A 24,144-nucleotide genomic window follows, 5' to 3' on the forward strand; every position below is an offset into this window, starting at 1 on the left:
TTGTGAACCTCTGCTCTAAAGGCTGTAAATGGGAAGTCACAATTTTATGTTGGCTGAGGTATCACAAAATGTGAAAGGTGATAGGTAAATAGTGTTGTCCAGACAAGGAAATCAATAACCTACATAGCCAAGGTTCTCAGAAGATGTACATGATGCTCGGACTTGGGACAAGTTCCAAAAGCCAAGCTCTCTCATTTCCTATGCAAAAATAAACTGCCTGTTGGGAAAGTCGACACTGATTCATTCTGCTCTGCCAGATATAATGGGCAATGTTCAAATGATGAACTAATCAATAAGTTGGAGTTTGGCATTCCTTTAGTTTTCAAGGATATTGTCAACAGTATGTTCTGATCACTGTGTAACCGATTCAAAGATTTCTTCCACCCACTCCAAAGAAACTACTGTTATGTTTCATAAAGACAAGAGGTTTTACAGATGCTGGGAATTCAGAGTAACACACAAAATGCTTGAGGAACTCAGGTCAGGCAGCATCATGGGGAGGGATAAACAGTCAACACTACAGGCTGAGAAGAGTCTCGGACTGAAACATCAACTACTTATTCATTTACATAGATGTTGCCTGACCTGCTGAGTTTGTATATGTTATTCTCGATTCCCAGCATCCTCAGAATCTCGTGCTCAGTCCCCTTTACCCGTACCTGAACCACAGACCTCCATACCTCTCTCATCCACTATCTATCCAAATTTCTCCTAAATGCTGTAATTGAACCTGCATCCACCACTTCTGCTGGCAGCTCGTTCCACACTCACTCCACCTTCTGAGTGAAGAAGTTCCCCCTCAGAAGATATACTGACATTGGAGAGGGTTCAGAGAAGATTGATGAGAATGATTCCAGGAATGAAAGGGTTACCGTAAGAGGAACGTCTGGCAGCTCTTGGGGTGTATTCCCTGTAGTTCAGGAGAATTGGGGGGGAATCTTATAGAAACATTCCAATTGTTAAAAGTATTGAACAGATTAGATATGGCAAAGTTGTTTCCCATGGTAGGGGATTCTAGGACAAGAAGGCACAACTTCAGGATTGAAGTACGTCCATTTAGAACTGAGATGCGGAGAAATTACTTTAGTCAGAGGGTGGTAAATCTGTGGAATTTGTCACCACAAGCGGCTGTGGAGGCCAAATCATTGGGTGTGTTTAAGCCAGAGATAGGTTCTTGATTAGCCAGGGCATCAAAGGGTATGGGATGAAGGCAGGGGAGTGGGGATGACTCGAAGAATTAGATCAGCGCATGATTTGAGTGGCGGAACAGACTCAATGGGCCGAACAGCATACTTCTGCTCCTATATCTTATGGTCTAAATATTTCACCTCTTACCCTAAACCTACAGCCTTTAGTTCTAGTCTCTCTCAGCTTGAGGGGAAAATGCCTGCATGCATTCAGCCTATCTAGGCCGGCAGTCCAATGCGGGGCTGCTGGCTGTTCATATATCAGGTGGTTGAAAAAAACTATCCATATTTAAAAAAACAGAGGAATTTTCCTCAAGGCCCATGCTAAATGTATGTAACACCAAACACAAAACATTGGATTAATTATTTTGATACTGTTTCCTGTGTGCTAATTAGTTGCTGTTTTCTAGACCATATTTCAAAATTACTAATTTGGTTACAAATCACACTGAGACATGTTGAGGTTTTGAAAAGCACCACATAGACAAATCTCCCTTTCATTGCTGCAAAATAGTCCTCATATTTCAATTTCACTGTAATTTCTTTAACGCCCTTCCGTTTCTGCAATCTGTGATAAAAAGTGAGAGGTATCTTAACCTCACATCCATACTGTGACAGAAACTGTGAGCAAGTTTGACTGAAATCCACAAATAGAAAATTAAAACTTCACCTGTCTTGCGTATTAAATGTACAATGGTGGATTCAATTTACGATTGCTGTGAAAAATATGCTATATTAAATCATAATCCTTGGTTCTTCATAGTCATAGAAAAGTACAATGCAGCAATGGCCCATCTAATCCATGCTGAAACCATTTAAACTGCCTACTCCCATCGACCTGCATATGGACCATAGCCCTCCATACCCCTACCACCCACGCGTCAATCCAAATTTCACTTAAACACTGAACAGTGTCGGCCTGAAACAGCAACTGCTCATTCCTCCCCATTGATGCTGCCTGAACTGCTAATTTCCTCCAGCATGTTGTGTGTGTTAGTATGTTTTGTAGGAAGTGCAAATAACTATCCATTATAATCAACAATTGGAAGTAAGGACCAAAGGAGAATAATTGGAAAACCAATTAAACACTCCGGCTAGCTCAACACTGATGGACATTATTCAGTTTCAAATTTATGAAATTTAAGTTTGTGGTGTAATTCCCGTGTGTTTACTCCAATGGCCCTCACACTTCATTACACAGTTGTTAAATATCCATATACACAACCCCATGGCTTCAGGGACCCAAGTTCAATCCTGACCTTGGATTATTAGTAGAGCTGTTGCTTTCACTACTCCAGTGACCCAGCTTGATTCCTAACCTGTTGCATTGTCTATGTGGAGTCTGCACATCCTCTCTCTTGACAGGATGGGTTTCATTTGTGTGCTCGAGTTTCCTCTCACATCCCAAAATTAGGTTAATTGGCCACTATAATTTCTACTTTGTATAGGAGGTGTAATCTGGCAGAATTTGATGGGAATGTGGGGGTGAAGAAAACAAATTAGGATAGGAGGAGGGGAGAACCAAAGGGTTTCTCAATGTGCTCTCTTCCTCTGGGGCTCTAATTCAATGCTTGCACATGCACACATTCAGAGGTCAACAAGACTCATTAAGTAAAAGTCATCATCATCATTATGTGTCATGTTGAATGATGTGGGTGATCATGGTCTGAGGACTATGATTGTTCTTGATAAATTTCTCTACAGAAGTAGCTTGAAGTTGCCTTCTTCTGGGCAGTGTTTTTACAAGAGGGTGACCCCAGCCTGTGAATACTCTTCAGAGATTGTCTGCCTGACGTCAGTGGTTGCATAACCAGGATTTGTGATATGCACCAGCTGCTCATATGACCGTCCACCACCTACTCCCATGGTTTCATGACATCCTGATCTTGGGGGTGGAGGGGGGTCTGAACAGGTGCTACACCTTGCCTAATGGTGATCTGCAGGCTAGCGGAGGGAAGGAGCACCTTACACCTCCTGTGGTTGAGACGCATCTCCACTCCGCTACCCTATACATGAAAATGGGCCTTATATTAAACGGGTGCAAAAGGTTTTCTATTGACCAATCTGAAAATAAATCAATTACAGTGGACTCTGGTTAATTGGAACACATTGGGACCAGTGCATTTTGGCCCAATTAAGCAGCTGCTCCAATTAGCCAGTTTTGATATTTAAAACTGTTTGACAAAGAAAAACTACTGTTTAACTGAGTAACAAATTATGTACGTAGATGAAATGCAGAACAAATTAAAACACTATCTATTCTACTACAGTACTATAAAACTGTGTATGAGTTCCTAAGTTATCGATGGAAGAATTCATCCAGTGTACACTGCCTGGTACGGGGCTTCCAGAGAGGGATCGCACCTCTGATGAAGGGGCTTGTTGTGTCCATTCTGGGGCAGCTCTTTGGTCTCACTTAGCTCTCACCTGTGGCTCCAAGTAGCTGTTTGCATGTGACAGGCGGGCTAAACCAGGTGAGAACAGCCAGCGGGCCTCATACCCCAGTGAAATAGGGACATGCCTGTCCTAGCGTGGTAAGTCAGTTCCGGCACACTGGGCAGATGAGATCAACAGTGAGATTCAACCCCCAAGAAAGTGGTTATGCAATGCTTTGTGGAGAGTTAAAGGGCATGATAAAGCACAGAAGTAGTCATGGTCATCCATTGCAACCAAGGAAGACCCCAGTTTGTGACTACTCATCCAGTGAATCTGGAGCTCCAAGGTCAAGAGAATGGAACTGTCCTAATGCAATTGCTTTTCCACTTTAAAAACTCTACCACACAGGTTTCACTTTCATCATCAGAAACAACGGACAACCAACATGCTGCCATGTTCTTTTGATTGGCTGTAAATGAACAAAATTAGCACAGACACCTGGTGCCGATAATGGACTGCCTTCATACAATGCTTTTGAGGTTTGCATCCTCCAAATGTTCACTTTCATTATAACATTCATAGTTCCAAACTTGTTGAAGCAGTGAAATCGTTTCATTTTTCACTCCTGATCGTTTCTGGCAACTCCAAGCCTGAATGCCTGAAACCACACTGAGCAACACAATTCTAAATAGTCTTACTGCTTATTTCTCACCAACTATCAGTGGCTTTTGAACATAAACACATCCAACTGACACTAAAAACTGCTCGCTCTAAGCACCGTGTAGTGTCTAACAGCTACACAGGTTCACAAGTTCATGCGACTGATGCTAGATAGAAACTATTTGGCAACAGTCTCCTGTCCCAGTAAAGTGGCCAAGTGTCCCAAATAAATGATGGGAATCCCGGCTATTTTTTCAATTAGTTTTTGTTCTTTAAGACTTGTCCAAATAGGTGGTTGCCCCAATTAACTGATGGACTGAATAACTGGAGTGCCAAAAAGTAAAAGGAAATCAAACATAAGTTATTGAACATGAAAGTTTGCATGTTGGTTATTTAGTAATTAAAAACCATGGCATAAAGGTTGCGCATATAATGAATTAAAGTCTTACCTGTTTAATGATAAGTTCATTATCGTGATATGATCTCTCTCCTATTACGTCAACAATCTTCATTCTTTCTGAAAGCTGAAAAATCAAACAGATATCACAGAAATTTTAATGACTGAAGTGTGATTCAATATAGACATAGGAACAGATTCAGCTCATCGAGCTTGCTCCACTATTCAATCATGGCTGAAATGTTCCCTCCAACCCCATTGTCTTGCCATCTCCCTGTAACCTTTGCCACCCTTACGAATCAAGAATCTATCAATCTCCACTTTAAACGTACCCAATGACTTGGTTTTCACAGCCATCTGTAACCTGCAATTAAAGCTGTGAGGTAACTTTATCCTGCTGCTGTGGCTCCATTGTTATTAATATAATAATTATTATTATTCAACTGCAGGATCTCAGTCACTCGGACGCATTCCCTTAAAATATCTCTGCCCTTGCACCTCATTGTGCCTTAAAAATAATCTGTTTATTTAAGCTTTGATCAACTGCTCTGGTACTTTACACAGGTCACAAATACTAAATACTAATTCCTAAGTTGCTTCATAAAGTGTAACTATGCTAACTGAATGTTCTGAGTTTTGTACGGGTCAAAGAAAACAACTGTACCTCCAGTGATTTCAACAGGGGAACTGATTCAACGAATGATTCATACATCTTCCTCTTCTTTGCATTGTTTTTCACAATTATTCGCCGAAACGTGACACGGTCCTGCAGAGAAAAAAAGAGGAAAATGAACTAACAGAAACCTAAACCAAGGGAATACCCATTTTTGAAGCACAGAAACTTCAGGTTACAGCTCCCACACCTCTCAAATAACCAGGTTTTGTTTTACCAGGGCACATCCAAAGAACAATGCAATTACTATTCACAAGCTTTTGTTCGTAATTTGTGCATGATGAGAGATACCTGTTTTTCCAACTTCTCCAGTTTTTTTTCAGCATTATAATCATGGTCTCAAAGAGGCGTCACCTAGACGGCTTTTGTTTGAATAGACCACAATATTCAAAACTAAGAAACCACTACAAAATATTATTAAAATAATATTCAATTTTAACCAGTTTTAACTTCCCACAGTGCTTCATAGCTACGTTACTTGACAGCAAGTCACATACAATATTTAGGCAGATATCCTCAAGTTTGGTCTAAAAAAAGAGTTGTGGCAAAGATTAGATAGAATTCCAATGTGTAGCATGCCATGGTGAATAGTGGAGTAATCAGAGTTCAGGGATAGCCAAGGCAGCATGCCTGAAGGAGGAATGTTGGGGTAGAGAAGATAACAGAGACAGAGAGGCCAAGGCTATGGAGGGATCCAAAAATAAAGGTGAGAATTTAACTAACTGCCAACGCCACATTGATATCCATGAACACAACAGTGTGAGTTAGGACTATGACTGAGGTAAACTGGGTAGGAGGAAGTCGCAATAATTGTCTACAAGCAATAGTGGTACAGAGGGAGATTTCTGCAGAACCTGAGCAACGACTGGGGCAAAGAGAGCAGTACTGAGGAGGCAGAAATAGGAAGTCTAAGCGATGGCATTAGATTATGAAGGCACACAGTCCTCTTTTATTGTCATTTAGTAATGCATGCATTAAGAAATGATACAATATTCCTCCGGTGTGATATCACAAAACACAGGACAGACCAAGACTGAAAAAACTAACAAAACCACATAATTATAACATAAAGTTACAACAGTGCAACAATACCATAACTTGATGAAGAACAGTCCATGAGCACAGTAAAAAGTTCAAAGTCTCTCAAGCGTCCCACATCTCACGCAGACGGGAGAAGGAAGAAAAACTCTCCCTGCCATGCCCGACCACAGTCCGACTCTGAGTCGTCCGAAAACTTCGAGCCTCCAATCAGCTCTCCGACACTGAGTACCGAGCACCATCTCTATCTGAACGATTCAACTTCAATCTCGGTCGCCAACAGCAGGCAAAGCCGGGGATTTTGAGGCCTTCCCTCCGGAAGATTCTCGATCGTGTAACAACAGCAGCAAACCTGCGTTCCAGGAATTTCTCCAGGTGTTCCTCTGTGCTTTCACATCTGTCTCCATCAAATCAGAATTGTCCACGGCCCCTATTTAATGGATACGATATCATTTTCACCGGAGGGCTGCGCATGCGCAGCACGCTGCTCTCTCTCCTCCCGCTTATAATATGTGCTCCAAAGCTAATCTCAGCATCAAATGTGACAATAAAGTTACAAGCAATTTGGTTTAATGTCAGATATCTGTCAGAAATTGGAAGCTAGGAAAAGTGTTTATAATGGAAGCTCAAAATAATGCTTTTGATTTTTCAATATTTAGATGAAAAAATGTTTGATTATCCAATACAGCATGTTGAACAAACCCACTGAAAATGTAGGCACAGTGAGATAGTAAAACGTTTCACTGTAGATGTATAACTGGATTATGAAAGCATACATGGAGAAAGTGAGCGAGTGCTTATGGTTACATTACTCAGGGTAGGTGGGGCAGATTACATTTTTATAGATTTCAGGGACAATTATATGGCTATGGGAAGAGAAACAGTTGCTCGTAATGCTCTAGCCTCTAATTCTCTTTTACAAATAGAACCAAGTATCTGCCCTTCCAAAACGCCACCTCGTCTCAAACCTTTCTATCAATATTTATTTTTCAATCTCCCTCTGATATTCAATAGAATTGGCGTTGTCACATCTGAGTTTTCTCACATAATCTCAAGTGAGTCACCTTTCAGCTCTGCACCTGTCTGCTGAATGACCAAAATAATATTATTTCAATAAGAGCAGCTCTCATTCTTCCAAACCAAAGACAGCATAGGATTAGTATGCTTTCTAATACTAATCCTAGCAATAAACTTGCTAATCAATCTAATTAATATACGGACAAGACATCATTCTCCGTAACTTCCGCCATCTACAATGGGATCCCACCACTAAGCAGATCTTTCCGCCCCCCCCTCCCCCACCACTCTCTACTTTCCATAGCGATCACTCTCTATGTCCACTCATCCCTCCTCACTGATCTCATCCCTGGCACTTATCCTTGTAAGTGGGACAAGTGCTACACCTGCCCCTACATCACTCAAGGCCCCCAACAGTTCTTCCAGGCATGGTAGCACTTCACCTGCGAGTCTGCTGGGGATCATCTACTGTATCTGGTGCTCCTGGTGTGGCCTCCTGTAAATCGATGAGACCTGATGTAGTTTGGGGAACTGCTTTGTTGAACACCTTCACTCCATCCACCACTAGTTGTGATTTCCCAGCGGTCTTCCATTTCAATTAGACTTCCCGTTCTCCTTCCGACATATTGGTCTAAGGCCTCCTCTACCGCCACGATGAGGCCACACTCAGGTTGGAGGAGCAACACCTCATTCTGCATCTGGGTAGCCTCCAACCTGGTGCCATGGACAGCAGTTTTTTTTTAAATTCTGGTAATTTCTCCCCCCTTCCCCTTCTCTTCTTGTTCCATTCCTCACTCTAGTTATCCTCTCGCCCCTTCTCTTCTCTCCAGCATCACCTCCCCCAGTGCTCCTCCTCATTCCCTTTCCTCCATGGTCCACTCTCCTTGCCTATCAGATTTCTTTTTCAGTCCTTCACCTCCTCCACTTCTCGCTTCCCAGCTTCTTACTGCATCCTCCCTCCCTTAACCACCTTCACCTCACCTGGTCTCTCTTATCATCTGCCAGTTTGTACTCTCCTCACCTTCTTTTTCTAGCTTCAGCCCTCTTCCTTTCCAATGCTGATGAAGAGTCTCAGCTTGAAGCATCAACTATTTATTCCCCTCCATAGCTGCTGCCTGACTTGCTGAGTTCCTCCAGCACTTTTGTGTATGTTGCGAGTACATACTTGGGTTTTCATGAGAAAAAAAGTTGCTTATAAAACAATAAATCCATTTTAAGAACAACCAGGTACAGTATGGTTAAATGGAAGTAATTTTGTTCAGAAAAGTTAAAATACCCCTTTAAGACATACAAAATACACAAATTGTTTTAAAAATTGTTTTTGGAGTAGAATAAACTAGTTGCAAAAATCTTAACAGACAATAATTTTTAAAAGACAGTAGGACAGGTACACAGATAGGAGGGGTTTATAAGGCCAAATGCAGACAAATGGGACTAGCTTGTACTAGTATTTTGGTCAGTGTGAACCATTTGGCCTGAAGGGTCTGTTTACTCCATACACACATTTTAATTTCATTTGACACTCAATCACTGCAAATTGTCTTTATGTTAAGTCTCTTACAATGCATTAATACATTTTTGGGATTAAAATGGGAAATTTTCAGAATCATCTTCAAAACCACAAGACATCCACAGTAATAAAATCTTGGATATTCATGTGCAACAAAGCCTAATTTTCACTTGGAATACTTGTGACTATTGTACAAATTTTCTCTGGGACAAATTCCTTATGTCTAGATCATGCTGTAATTCTAGCCTTCAGCCAGTGGTGGCACTACAAACCACAGCTTTGCATCTCCCAGCGCATAGGCCGGCAAAGTGAAGAAACACACACCATTTAGACAGTCCTGCTCCTTGCTTCTCCAATTATTCCAAGTGGTTTCACAAAATAATATCCAGCATTGCTTGAGGGCATAATGCAAGAGATTAGTGAGAGAATATTATTTCCGCTGATCCAATCAGTACCGAGTTTTTAACTTAGCACCCGCCTTGTTGTGGAGCTACTTTACCTTAGGCAAGAGTTGCCATTTACAACTTGCCAAGCTTATAAATTTTGCAAGGGAATATAATGAAAATACAAAACTAAAGACAAAATATAGGACCTTAAACTGGGAGATTTGGCGTTTAACTCAGATGTGTACTTTGGGAAGAGAAATTAGTGTAGGACCTTCACAGTGTATGTAGGGCTCTGGGGAGTGTTGTATCAGAGGGACCAGGGAGTACACATGCATGGTTGCCTGAAAGTGCTGTCACAGGTAGACATGGTGGTGAAGGCAGCTTTTATCAGTCAGGGCATTGAGCATAGAAATTGGGACATTATGTTAGAGTTGTACAAAATGTAGTGAGGTCACATTTGGAATATTGTCCTCAATTTTGATCACAGGAAAGATGTCATTATGCTAAAAAGAGTGCACAGATGTTTTACAGGGATGTTGCTGTGACTCAAGAGATTACAGCTTTAATGGATATGTTGGTTGGTGTGGACCAGTTGAGCTGAAGGGCCTGTTTCCATCCTGTATGACTCACTGACTAAGTTTAGTTGCCTTGATCTAACATTCCAAGAAACACTTCAATTAAAAGGTCCAGTCTAGTCACGATGGCGACAAGCTGTAATGCCCATTGAGGTCATGGCTCAAATTTGGTTGCTTCTTTTGCTGTTATTGTGTTGTTTTTGCTGCTGCTTGTGTTGTTCCACTGAACATTGTGGGTGTGCTATGTTGGTGCCAGAATGCTCGAGACACTAATGGCTGCTCCCAGAACATCCCTAGGTTGTGTTTGTCGATACAAACAATGCATTTCATTGTATATATCGACATACAAGTGATTAATAAATGAATCTGAATCTAAATGCAAGGAAAAATCCGTAATGCCTGCCCCATGGTTCAATGAGATCAGGGGTGATCATTTATTTCCCCTCTGTTCTGAATTAACCCATAACTTACATCAATTCTCTTATTATCCAATGATCTATTCATCTCCATGCTAAATATACTCAGCATCTAAACCTTCAGATCCTCTTCAGTCATAGCCATAGAACACTACAGCACAGAAACAGGCCACTTGGTCTATCTAGTCCATGCTGTCCTGTTTTTCTGCCTTGACCCATCTACCTGCACCCAGGCCACAGCCCACCACACCTCTCTGATCCATGTACCTATCCAAATTTGTCTTAAATGTTGCAATTAAACCTACATCCATCACTTCTGCTGGCAGCTCATCCACACTCACACCATCCTCTGAGAGAAGAAGTTGCCCCTCAGGTTCCCATAAATATATTTCACCTTTCACCCTAAATCTATGACCTATAGCTCTATCTCAACCTGAGGGGATAAAGTTGGCATGTTTTTACGTAAATAAGAGAAAATCTGCAGATGCTGGAATTCCAAGCAACACACATAAAATGCTAGAGGAACTCAGTAGGCCAGGTAGCATCTATATCCTCATAATTTTGTACACCTCTGTAATTTTGACCTCACCAACATCCTATACCTGTACTCAGTGCTCTGATTTCTGAAGGCTATTGTGTCAAAAACTCTCTTTATGACTCTACCTACCTGTGCCACCACTTTCAAGGAATTATGGATCTGTATTTCCAGATCACTTTGTTCTACTTCATTCCTCAATACCGAACCAGTTACTGTTTAAGCCCTTTCCTGGTTTGTCCCACCAAAGTGTTACAACTTACAATTGTCTGCATTAAACTTCTTGCATTTTTTAGCCAATTTTTCCACCTTTCAACCTATGAGAACCTTCTTCTCTGTCCACTGTGACCCTAATCTTGATGGCATCTGGCAATTTAATGATCCAGTTTTCCACATTATCTTCTAAAATATAAACATTAAAATCCTTTCAGCACACCATTAGCCACAGACCTCCAGTGAGAGAGAGAACCATTTACTCTGGTTTCTCCCGCTAAGCCAACATTGAATCCAATTTACTACTTCATTCTAAATGTCAGGTAACTTATCCATCTATAAGACCATATGAGCAGAATTAGGCCATTCAGCCCATCGAGTTTGCTCCATCATTCCATCATGGCTGAACCCGGACCTAACTCAACTCCATACACCTGCCTTCTCATCCACCATATCCCCATCATAGGAAACATCCTCTCCACATCCACCTTATCTAGTCCTTTCAACATTTAATAGGTTTCTATGAAATCCTCCTGGATTCTTCTAAATTCCAGTGAGTACAGGCCCAAAGCTGCCAAACGCTCCTCTTATGTTAACCCCTTCATTCCCGAATCATCCTCTTGAACCTCCTCTGGACTCTCTTCAATGATAACGCATCCTTTTCTTTTTTAGGGCCCAAGACTGTTGACAATACTCTAAGTGCAACCTGATTAATGTCTTATAAAGGCTCAGCATTATTTCCTTGCTTTTATATTCTATTCCCCTTGAAATAAATGTCAACATTGCATTTTCTTTCTTTACCACAGACTCAACCTGCAAATTAACTTTCTGGGAGTCTTGCACAAGGACTCCTAAGTCCCTCTGCACGTCTGATGTTTGAACCTTCTGCCCATTTAGATAATAGTCTGTACTATTGTTCCTTTTACCAAAATGCATTATCGTACATTTCCCAACTCCGTATTTCATCTGCCAATTTTTGCCCATTCTTCCAATTTGTCTGTCCTGCGACAATCGCATTGCTTCCTCAACAATACCTACCCTTCACCTACCTTCATATCATCCGCAAACTTTGCCATGAAGTCATCAATTCCATTATCTAAATCATTTACCAACCAATCTCTAGTTCATTTACCTTATTCTGAATGCCACACGTATTTAAATACAGCACTTTCTGACCTGCATTCTTTGCCTCTTTCGAATTTTGCTTCTGTGGTACAATTTAACTCTTTGCTGTCTGCATTTGTACCCAATCATTGGCTTGTCCTTCTTTGCATTCATGTTACACCCATCATCTACTTGTAAACCTGCTGGCTCATCCTCAGCTCGATCATGCTGGTTTCTGTCCCCCTGCCATATTAGCTTAAACCACTCCCAAGAGCTCTCGTAAATCTGCCTGCAAGAATACTGGTCCCCCTCGGATTGAAGTGTAATCCACCCCTTTTGTACAAGTCCCACCTGTCCCAGAAGAGGTCCCAATTATCCAGAAATCTGAATCCCTGCCCCCGCTCCAATTTCATCTTATTCTATTCCTACCCTCACTGTCACGTGGCAAAGGCAGAAATCCCAAGATTACTACCCTTGAGGTCCTGTTTCTCAGTGTCTTTCCTAACTCCCTATAGTCTTCTTTCAGGACCTCCTCGCGCTTTTTTCCTATGTTGTTAGTACCAATACGTATCATGACTTCTGGCTGCTCACCCTCCCTCTTCAGGATATTGTGGATACGTCCAGAAACATCTCAGACCCTGGCGCCTGGGAAGCAAACTACCATCCGTATTTCCTTTTTTGCATCCACAGAATTGCCTATCTGTCTCCTTGATTATAGAGTCCCCTATAACTGTCTAGGCCAACCTCCCATGTGCAAGTTTGTCAAAGGCCTTGTTAAAGCACGTGTAGACAATGTCTATCATCTTGGCATCATCAACTTTCCTTGCAACCTCCTGAATAAACTATAAAACTGGTTACATACACAACATGTTGGGGGAACTCAGCAGATCAGGCAGTTTAACATTTCAGGCCAACACCCATCTTCAGGACTGGAAAGGAAAGAGGAATATGCCAAAATAAATAGCTGGGGGGAGGGGAGAAAAGATAGCTATAAGGTGATAAGAGAAATCCAGTGGATTGGAAAGGTAAAGGGCTGGAGATGAAAGACTATGAAAGCAGAGAAGAATGGACCATAGGAAAAAGGGAAGGTGGAAGGACACCAGGGAGAGGTGATAGGCAGGTGAGAAAAGGCAGAAGTGGGGAACAGAAGGGGGCGGGGAGAAGAGGGATTTTTTTTACTGGACATAGAAATCAATATTCATGCCATCAGGTTGAAGGCTACCCCAACAGAATACAAGGTATTGCTCCCCCACCCAGAGGGTGACCTCACCGTGGCACAAGAGGAGTCCATGGACCGACATGTCAGAATGGGAATGGGAAACGGAATTAAACTGTTGGGCCACAGGGAAGTTCTGCCTTTGGCAGGTGGAGTGGAGGTGCTCAACGAAGCAGACCCCCATTTTATTACAGGAGTCACTAATGCAGAGAAGGCCACATCAGGAGCACCAGGTACAACAGACGACCCCAGCAGATTCACAGGTGAAGTGTTGCCTCACCTGGAAGGGCCATTTGGGGCCTTGAATGAAAGTGGTGCAGGATGGGAATGGGCAGGTGTAGGACTTTGGCCTCTTGCAGGGATAAGTGCCAGGAGGGAGAGGGGCAAATGGACAAGGAATCACAGAGGGAGCAATCTCTGTGGAAACATAGGAGTCGGGGGTAAAGATATGTTTGTGGTAGGATCCCTTTGGAGATGGCAGAAGTTGTGGAAGATGATATGTTGTGGGTGGTAGTTAAGGACAAGAGGAACTCTATCACTGTTAAGGTGGCGGGAAGATGGGGTGAGCCAGGAAATAGAGAAGATACGGGTAAGGGCAGCATCAATCGTGAAGAAAGGGAAACTCCATTTTATAAAAATGGTTAGATTAATTAACATATGGTGGAATGCCGAGTTCTAAAACTTAGCCTGTTTTTCAACAAGATCCTGAATGATCTGATTATAACCTCAGCTCCACAATCCTGTCTACATCTGTTAATCTTTCACCTCCTTCAACAGAACAGGCTTCAAGGTTCCCCGCACTCAAAGAGAAAATGTTTCACCTCATCTGTCTTAAATATGTGAACACCTTTTACTGTTCTTTGTTGATTCTTTCTAAAGAGAGAATACCTACCAATCTAGTACATCAAGCCCATGGAGGATTTTAAACATTTTAATTATCAAGCCCCATCCCTCCCCAATAACTCTTCTGAAATCCAGAAAATACAAGCCTAACCTGTTTGATGTTCCTTCAATTGGAATGGAAATTGGTTTATTATTGTCACTTGTGCCGACATATACTGAAAAACTTGCCTTGCATACTGTTAACATAGATCAAATAATTAGACAATTCATTGAGATAGAAAAAGGTAAAACAATAACAGAATGCAAAATCAAGTGAACAGCTACAGAGAAAGTGCAGCAGTGATAAACAATAATGTGCAAGATCATAATGAGGTAGATTGAGGTTAAGAGTCCTTAAGATGATCGGCTCAATCTAGACATCAATTTGTACATTTTCTACTTCTAGTCTTCTCTGAATAAGGAGATCAATATGGTGCAGTCTTCCAGATGTGGTCAGACCAGTGCTCTAAGCACTGAACCAAGATCTCTGCACTTTTGTATCATTTCCTTTTGCAATGAATGATGACAATGTTAACTTTCTGAAGCACTAGCTGCATTGCACTAAAGTCTTCAGTGACTCATGCTCTAGGATATCCAGATCAAATTGTATCTAAAGCTCAGCTTTCCCCACCATCTACATAAAAAGTGTATTTATTCTTCCTATCAAGATCCAGAGTTTCAAGTTTCCAAATTATATTACATTTGCCAGATCTTTGTCAATTCATTTAATCTAGGTCTGTATGTTTAATGTGTTGGTGCGTGGCCAAGTGGTTAAGGCGTTCGTCTAGTGATCTGAAGGTTGCTAGTTCAAGCCTTGGCTGAGGCAGTGTGTTGTATCCTTGAGCAAGGCACTTAACCACACATTGCTCTGCGACGACACTGGTGCCAAGCTGTATGGGTCCTAATGCCCTTCCCTTGGACAACACTGGTGGCGTGGAGAGGGGAGACTTGCAGCATGGGCAACTGCCAGTCTTCCATAAAACCTTGCCCAGGCCTGCGCCCTGGAAACTTTCCAAGGCACAAATCCATGGTCTCACGAGACTAACGGGTGCCTAAAATATGTTTAATTGTGCCTTCCCCCCTGAAATCATAATCTTTAATCATTCTTTGCCTTTTCTTTATCCACAGTATAATCTCTCCGGTTACAGCTTGCAAAGAACCCATATTAACTTCTTACTAATCATACACTTTTCACAAATCTGCAGGAGCTCTTACCATGTTTTTATGTTTCATAACAGTCTACCTCATATTCCACTTTGTCCTCATCAATGCTTTAGACCAGGGGTTCCCAACATGGAGTCCATGAATCCCTCAGTTAATGGCAGGGTCCATGGCATAAAAAAGGTTGGGAATCCCTGCCGTATACTCCCTTTGTTGAATTCTGAAATTCTCTCAGTCCTCAGGCTTAACACACTTAAAGTAATAAGGCTTTTCCTTTTTTTCTAGTACCTTCTCAAACTTTTCCACCATGTCACAGCCATTATTTTGCCTCAAAGAAATATCCATCACATGTAAGATATGTATTAATTCTTCAAATATTAGCCTCTGCTCATTCATTGTATTCCCATATGATATAGCTTCCTTATTTATCACAGTAATGCCTCGCGCTTTCATGGTTTCTCTTATTCAGATTCAAGACCCTGGTTTCAGACTGAACTAAATAATATATACTCTTTATATATATTCCACTACATTGTGATTATTATTCCTGAAGAGCCCTTTCAGTAACAATAGGTCACCAATGAATTGTACCTTATTCCATAAGATGTAGGAGCAGAATTAGACGATTTGGCCTACTGAGTCGGCTCTGCCGTTTCACCATTGGCTGATCTATTTCACTCTCAGCACCAGTCTTCTGCTTTCTCCCTATATCCTTTCATGCTCTGATTAATCAAGAATCTATCAACCTCTGCCTTAAATATAAATATACCAAGTTGGCCTCCATTGCCACCTGTGGCAACAAATTCCACAGATTTACCATTCTCTGGCAAAGAAATTCCTCCTCATCTCCATTCTAAATGGACTTCCTTCTATTCTGAGGCTGTGTCCTCTGGTCCTAGACTCACCCACTATAGCAAACATCATCTCCACATGCACTCTATTGAGGTCTTTCAACATTCAATAGGTTTCAATGAGATCCCCTCTCATTCATCTGAATTCCAATGTGTGCAGGCCCGGAGCCATCAAATGCTCCTTATATGATAACCCTTTCAATCCCAGAAGCTCCTTTGAACCCTCTCCCATTTCAGCACATCCTTTCTTAAATAAGGGGCCAAGAACTGCTCAATACTCCGTGAGGCCTCAATAGTGCTTTATATAGCCTCAACATTACATCCTTGCATTTATATTCCTGTCCTTGCGAAATGAATGCTAACATTGCATTTACCTTCCTCACCACCAACTCAACCTGCAAGTTCCCTTTAGGGAATCTTGCATGAGGACTCACAAGTCCCTTTGCACCTCATCTCCTAATCTAAGTCCTTCTGCAGTCTCTCTGCTTCCTCAACACTACCTGCCCCTCCACCTATCTTTGTACAGGTATCCCCCGCTTTTCGAAAGTTCGCTTTACTCCACTTCCCTTTTACAAAAGACCTACATTAGTACCCGTTTTCGCTAACCGAAAGAAATCCAAAGAGGATTTTCGGCTTTACGAAAAAAGCCGAAAAGCGAAAATAGCATTCAGCATTTGTTTTGCAGCGGGCCGTTATAGAGGCAGCGTACACCCCGAGCAGTGAGAGTGGCAAAAAGCAAAAATAGCATTCAGCGTTTGTTTTACAGCGAGCCGTTATAGAGGCAGCGTACACCCCGAGCAGTGAGAGCGACGCCACCAAGCTCCTTCCCAGGGAACTACACTCAGCGCCTCAGCATCAAGCCGCCATAGCTTTGAACTGCATGAGATTTTCGCACGACTGACAGTGCTGCAATGATTGCAGAAAAGTATGACTTTAATTTCGAAAGGGCACGTAGGTTTAGGGCAGGTTTGCAGGATGTTTTGAGTGCTTACAAAGAACTTTATGATAGAAAAATGCATGAACCTTCCAGTGTGCTCGCTGTCTTCCCAATTCTGGTAAGTGAAACTACACTGTACATACATTATTTCTACTTTATACAGGCTGTGTATTTAACATATCATTCCTGCCTTTACTATATGTTAGTGTTATTTGGTATGATTTGGTATGATTTGGTAGGTTATTTTTTGGGTCTGGGAATGCTCAAAAAATTTTCCCATATAAATTAATGGTAATTGCTTCTTCGCTTTACGCCATTTCAGCTTACGAAAGGTTTCATAGGAATGCTCTACTTTTGGATAGCGGGGGAAACCTGTATCATCTGCAAAGTCATTAATTCTGTCAGCCAAATCATTGATATACAAGGCAAAAGAAGCAGACCCAACACTGACCTCTGAGGAACACCACTAGTCACTGGCAGGCAACCAGAAAAGGCTCCCTTTATTCCCACTCATTGCCTCCTGCCAATCACCCAATACTCATTCCTTTAATATCTATTCATTCCTTTCCATTGAATAGATGTTAAATTGCCAATTCCTTCATTGGTTTCTCAACACTGATCTCCAATGCACTCAATTGCCACTACTGTTCAGTTGGTTTCTTCGCACTATATGTTGATTCAACTTGACTAGTATAATGGGCTCGCTATCACAGGCATCCGTTAGTCTCGTGAGACCACGGATTTGCGCCTTGGAAGGTTTCCAGGGCGCAGGCCTGGGCAAAGTTGTATGGAAGACCGTCAGTTGCCCATGCTGCAAGTCTCTCTTCTCCACGCCATCGATGTTGTCCAAGGGAAGGGCACTAGGGCCGATACAGCTTGGCACCGATGTTGTCGCAGAGCAATGTGTGATTAAATGCCTTGCTCAAGGACACAACACGCTGTCTCAGCTGAGGCTCGAACTCACGACCTTCAGGTCACTAGACCGACACCTTAACCACTTGGCCATGCGCCAATGGGCTTGCTATGTTCACTTATAATCACCTCATCTAAACTTCATCCTATATTACTATCACTAAAGACCTGCATACAATTCCCACAATGTTTCTGCCCTTTTAATTGCTCAACTCTACCCACATCTATTCTAGTTTTGGTTTGTATTGAGCCAAGATCCCAATTTTTTTTTATTGCCTTCATTCCATTCTTTAATACCAGAACATTCCTTTTCCATTTTTTGTATTTTGCCTATCCCTTCCTAAGATTCAGTCACTGTGCTTAATTTTTACACTAAACCTTCATGCAGCTATAGACTACAGTGGACATTGAATCCACAAAACAAGGAAAAAAACTGAATATTTCCACTGTATGTGGAAAACACACCTAGATCACAGGAAAGGTAATGTTTGCCCCTCAGCATATTACACTATACCAAAAATAACAAACTCCTCATGGTACTAAAATAATAAAACCCAATTAAAGAACAATACCATCACAGCAGCATTACACATGAAACTGTTTATAGAATGTAAAGGAAATTAGCAATTTCAAACTGATCATGTTTTCATCCATGTGCAAAATCTACACGATGGAAATAAATGCAAACCAAAATAATGCAATTAACTTAAAGCAAAATTAATAAGATTAATGCAAGGCAATCATGAAAATATCTATCTACATCTCTAGCCTGTATATCAAGCTAATCCGTGACAGAGTGAGAATACAGCCTGGTGACTGATTGATTTTACGGACATTTTTTTGTGCAACTAACCTCCAACTGAAAAGTTCCCAGACAAAATGTCTCTGGTGTATTGAGAAAAATTGCTGTAATTTCTGTGGTAAGTTCTGCTTCTTCAAGTCTTTAATCTCTTGATGAAATTAACTTTAATAGCTATGTAATCAACTGTTTGCTGAATGCCCAAATGTGCACACTGCCTGTCGTCAATTCATTACCACAATATTATCAGTAAATTCCGTACTTTGGTAATGCGCATTTTCAGCAGAAAAGATGCATATATGATATATATTGCACATACAGTATTCTTCTGACAGCTATATGAACTATATAGTGTAAAAAAAAGTGTGGTTTCCATTTCCTTTCATTTATTCACAACCATCAACCTCAAGGATGTGTGCTTAGCCCACTGCTCTATACCCATGACTGTGTGGCTGGGCACAGCTCAAATGCCACTAATAAATTTGCTGATGACACAACTATTGTTGGCAGAATTTCAGATGGTAACGAGAAGGCGAACGAGAAATATCAGCTAGTTGAGTGGTGTCACAGCAACAACCTTGCACTCAATGTCAGTAGGACCAAAGAATTGATTGTGGACTTCAGAAAGGGTAAGATGAGTGAACAACACCAGTCCTCATCAAGGGATCAGAAGTAGAAAGGGTGAACAATTTCAAGTTCCTGGGTTTCAACATCTCTAAGGATCTATACTGGGCCCAACATATTGATGCAGTTACAAAGAAGACATGACAGCGGTTATACAGTGCCTATAAAATGTATTTCATGTTTTATTGTTTAACAATATTGAATCACAATGGATTTAATGTGGCTTTTTTGACACTGATCAACAGAAAAAGACTCTTACATGTTAAAGTGAAAAGAGGTATCTACAAAGTGATCTAAATTAATTACAAATGTAAAACACAAAATAATTGATTGTCTAAGTATTCACTCCCTTTAATATGACACAGCAAATCATCACTGGTGTAGCCAGTTGGTTTTAGAACTCACATAATGAGTTAAATGGAGATCACCTGTGTGCAGTCGAGGTGTTTCAATTGATCGTAGTAAAAATACACCTGTATCCGGAAGGTCCAACTGCTGGTGAGTCAGTATCCTGGCAAAAACTACACCACAAAGACAAAAGAAAACTACAAGCAACTCCACAAAAAGGTTATTGAAAAGTACATGTCTCAGATACCTCTGAACTTTGAGACTCTCTACTTGGGGCATGTATTGTTTTTGGAACAGAAGAAAGATATAAAGCTGCTGCAGGCCCTTTTAGCGGCAAGTAAGAAATCAATCACCACAAAGTTGTTAAATCCAACATCACCTACATTAGAAGATTGGCATGAAATCATTTTGGAAATATTTAAAATGGAAAAGATGACCTACTCTCTGAGAATTCAAAAGGAAAAATTTTATTGAGTTTGGAATAAATGGATTTAATTTATAACCCCAGAGGGAGCAGACTTTAGATGACTCTCCAAATGGTTTATACTGCTTGTCTCACCAACATAGTAATAGTGTTAACATAAGCACCCTTGGCTCGAATGTTTACTGTTCCTTTTTTTGGAAAATGTGGAATTAACACAAGAAAAGAAAAGATCTGGGGAAATTTTGGACCAGAAAGAAATGGACCAGAAGAGATACATGGAAATTAGTATTCAACCATTATTATTAATATTTTTTATAACAGCTAGAGTGGAATTACAATTGCACGTAAACATCTATTTGAGTGCTAATTATTTTCTATATTATCTCAATGTGCACTTGTGAATGTACAAATTAATATAGACTTACATAAAAAATGGAAAAGGTTTTGCTTGTGAAAAAAAGGTATTGCTTGTGAATACCTTATCCAAATAAAAATAAAATTTTTTTAAAAAGTACATGTCAGGAGATGGATACAAGAAAATTTCTAAGTCACTGAATATTCCTTGGAGTACAGTTAAGTCAATCATCAAGAAATGGAAAGAATATGGCACAGTTGTAAATCTGCTTACAGCAAGCCATCCTCAAAGACTGATTGACCATGCAAGAAGGGGATTAGTGAGGGAAGCCACCAAAAGAGCTATGACCTCTCTGGAGGAGTTACAAGCTTCAGAAGCTGAGATGGGAGAAACTGCTGTTGCCTAGATGCTTCACCAGTAGCAGTTTTATGGGAGAGGCATGTGGGAGATTCTGAAGTCAGCAGGAAGAAGGTTTTATGGTCTGATGAAACAAAAATTGAGCTTTTTGGCCATCAGACTAAACGCTAAGTTTGGTGTAAGCCAAACACCACACATAATCAAAAACATACCATGCCTACCATGAAGCATTGTTGTGGCTGTGGGGATGTTTCACTGCAGCAGGCCCTGGAAGGCTTGTGAAGGTAGAGGGTAAAATGAATGCAGCAAAATACAGGGAGATCCTGGAGGAAAACCTGATGCTGTCTGCAAGAGAACAGCAAATTGGGAGAAAATTTGTCTTCCAGCAAGACAACAACCCCAAGCATAAAGCCAAAGCTACATAGGAATGACTTAAAAACAACAAAGTTAATGACCCTGAGTGTCCCTGAGACAAGACCTCAATCCAATTAAGAATTTGTGGCTGGACTTGAAAAGGGCTATTCACTCACAATCTCCATGCAATCTGACAGAACTTGAGCAGTCTTGTAAAGAAGAATGGGGAAAAATTGCCGTGTTCAGATATGCAAAACTGATAGAGACCTACCCACACAGACTCAATGCTGTAATTGTTTCCAGAGTTGCATCTCCTTAATACTGAATTGGTGTATCTACTCGGGTGATCTCCATTTTACTAATTATGTGAGTTCTAAATCCAGCTGGCTACACCAGTGATGATTTGATGTGTTGTATTAAGAGGAGGGGTGAATACTTATGCAATCAATTATTTTGTGTTTTACCCACACTCTAAGATCCAGCAATGGCTTCTTCCCCTTTGCCATCAGATTTCTGAATGGACATTCAGCACATGAACAGTACCTCAGTACTTTTTAACTCCCTGTTTTTGCACTACTTATTTAACATACATATATATACATACACATATATACATATACATACACACACACGCACACGTATTTATGGTAACTTACAGATTTCATTATGTATTGCATTGTACTGCTGCCATGTAACAACAAAATTTCACAACATATGCCAGTGATATTAAATCTCATTCCGATTCCAACTTTCTGTACATTAATTATTGTTGGAACTTTAAAACAATTCCCTGTTAACTATTCAATTTCTGTGTTTTTGAATTAAGAAAGCACTTCGTATTCAAGTGCAGCCCTGACAGACAAAGAAAGGAAGGACATCTGAACCAGGTGTGAAAGCATTGAATTAAATGAGCTTGAAGATAACAATGGTTAGAATTTAGGCCAGAGTACAGTAAGGCCACAGTCAGACCGTGTGGGCAGCAACGTCCCTGTCCCTTTACGCTGAGCACTGGTGCTCCCCAAGGCTGTGTGCTCAGCCTGCTGCTGTTCACACTGCAGATGCATGACTGCATCGCAGGATCCAGCTAGGGCTGTGTCACCAAGTTTGTGGATGACACAACATTGGTTGGCCTTATCAAGAACAATGACAAGACAGAGCACAGAGAAGAAGTGGAGTGGCTGGTGGATTGGTGTGAGAAGAACAACCCAAGCCTGAATGCAGAGAAGACAAATGAAATCACTGTGGACTTCAGGAAGGTGGAGGAAAACCATCCCCCTCTGCGAATACATAGCTCCTCTGGAGAGAGTTAAGTGTACCAAGTTCCTGGGAGTTCACATCACAGATGACCTCATCTGGTCCCTTAATATCATCTCCCTAAACAAGAAGCCACAGCAGCACCTCCACTTCCTAAGAAGATTGAGGCAAGTAATGCTCCCCCTCACCCCTCATCTTAACTGTGTTTTACAGGAGCACCACTGAGAGCTTCCTGACAAACTGCATCTCCATCTGGTATGAGAACAGTTGAGCATCGGACCAGAAGTCCCTACAAAGGGCTTTGAGAACAGCTGAGAGGATCATAGGGGTCTCCCCACCATCCATTAGGGATATTTATCAGGAGCGCTACATATGCAGAGTCCTTAGTATTATTAAGGATCCCACCCATTGATCCAGCATCCCCTTTGACTTTCTACCATCAGGCAGGAAACAGTCAAGAACAGTCAAGATGAGAAACAGTTTCTTCCTCCAGGCCATTAGGTTCTGAACTCCCAGAAATATCGTATTCGAAGTGTCACTGGTTAATCTGTTCCATACTTTCCAATACTTAAAATTAATGCACTTTAGTTTGTTATTTATGTGTGATTCATCCGCAGATTCTATCCGTACCTTCATAAGTATTGTGTGTTATGTGCACTACTGTGCTTTACACCCTATTTCGAAGAAACGCTGTCACATTTCTGTACACTTTATATGGTTATGTACGATACATACAAACTGTACATGTATATAGTTAAATTTCAATAAACTTGGCTTGACCTGAGTGGAGATGTGCAGAGTCCAACTTTTTTCAGCTTCCTCAGAAAGTAATGGCTTTGGTGAGCTTTCCTGACTGTGTATTCTGGGAACATGAGAGGTTGTGTGTGATGTGCACTGCCAGGAGTTTGAAACTGCTTGCATTTTCCATTGCTGTACTGCCGATGTAAGATGGGGGGAGGGTTCTCCTGAAATCAACAACCATTTTCTTTGTCATGTTGACATTAAAGAAGAGGTTATTTGCCTAGCAGTAGGTCTTGAGCTCTTCCACCTCCTCTCTGTAGGCTGTCTCATCTTTCGTGGTGTTGAGCCACATCACTGTTCTGTCATCAATGAACTTGATACTGTGATTGCTCAGGTGTTTGGGAGATTGGGAACTCATCGCCAGGGCAGGTGGTACAGGCAGATACATCAGGGACATTTCTACCTTAGATAAGCACATGGATGATAAAAAAAATTTGAGGGCTATGTTGGAGGGAAGAGTTATATTGATCTTACAGAGTAGGTCAACAGATTAGCATAACATTTTGTCTGAAGGACCTCTACAGTGCTGTAATGCTTTACATTCTATATGAAATAATGAATGCAGAAAAAGGCAACTTAACCACACACACACATGCACAAAAATGCCTACCAATAACAAACAAGTCACCAACATATTACATAAAAAACATCTGTACAGTTCAGAAATTGCAAACCAGCCAAATTTTCTACTACAGATTCTGTGACACCTATTTCTACACTGTCTAGATACATGGCAACTGCATCTATTTGCAAATGCCTATGCATTGTTCTGCCATAAATGA

At 41.1% G+C, this 24,144-nt stretch overlaps 1 protein-coding gene across 2 annotated transcripts in view; it reads right to left on the bottom strand.

The window, feature by feature from the left end:
* prkar2aa (protein kinase, cAMP-dependent, regulatory, type II, alpha A) overlaps positions 1-24,144 on the bottom strand; it is a 355,118-nt gene that overhangs the window by 10,460 nt on the left and 320,514 nt on the right. For both annotated transcript variants that reach the window (XM_072280287.1, XM_072280285.1), the window contains 2 exons: positions 5,285-5,386; positions 4,673-4,747 (listed from right to left, as the gene is read on the bottom strand). In XM_072280287.1, the coding sequence (XP_072136388.1) occupies positions 4,673-4,747; positions 5,285-5,386 (177 nt within the window). The remainder of the gene's footprint in view (positions 1-4,672; positions 4,748-5,284; positions 5,387-24,144) is intronic.

The sequence above is a fragment of the Mobula birostris genome, chromosome 16 (genome assembly GCF_030028105.1).
Source record: "Mobula birostris isolate sMobBir1 chromosome 16, sMobBir1.hap1, whole genome shotgun sequence".
Lineage (NCBI taxonomy): Eukaryota > Metazoa > Chordata > Chondrichthyes > Myliobatiformes > Myliobatidae > Mobula > Mobula birostris.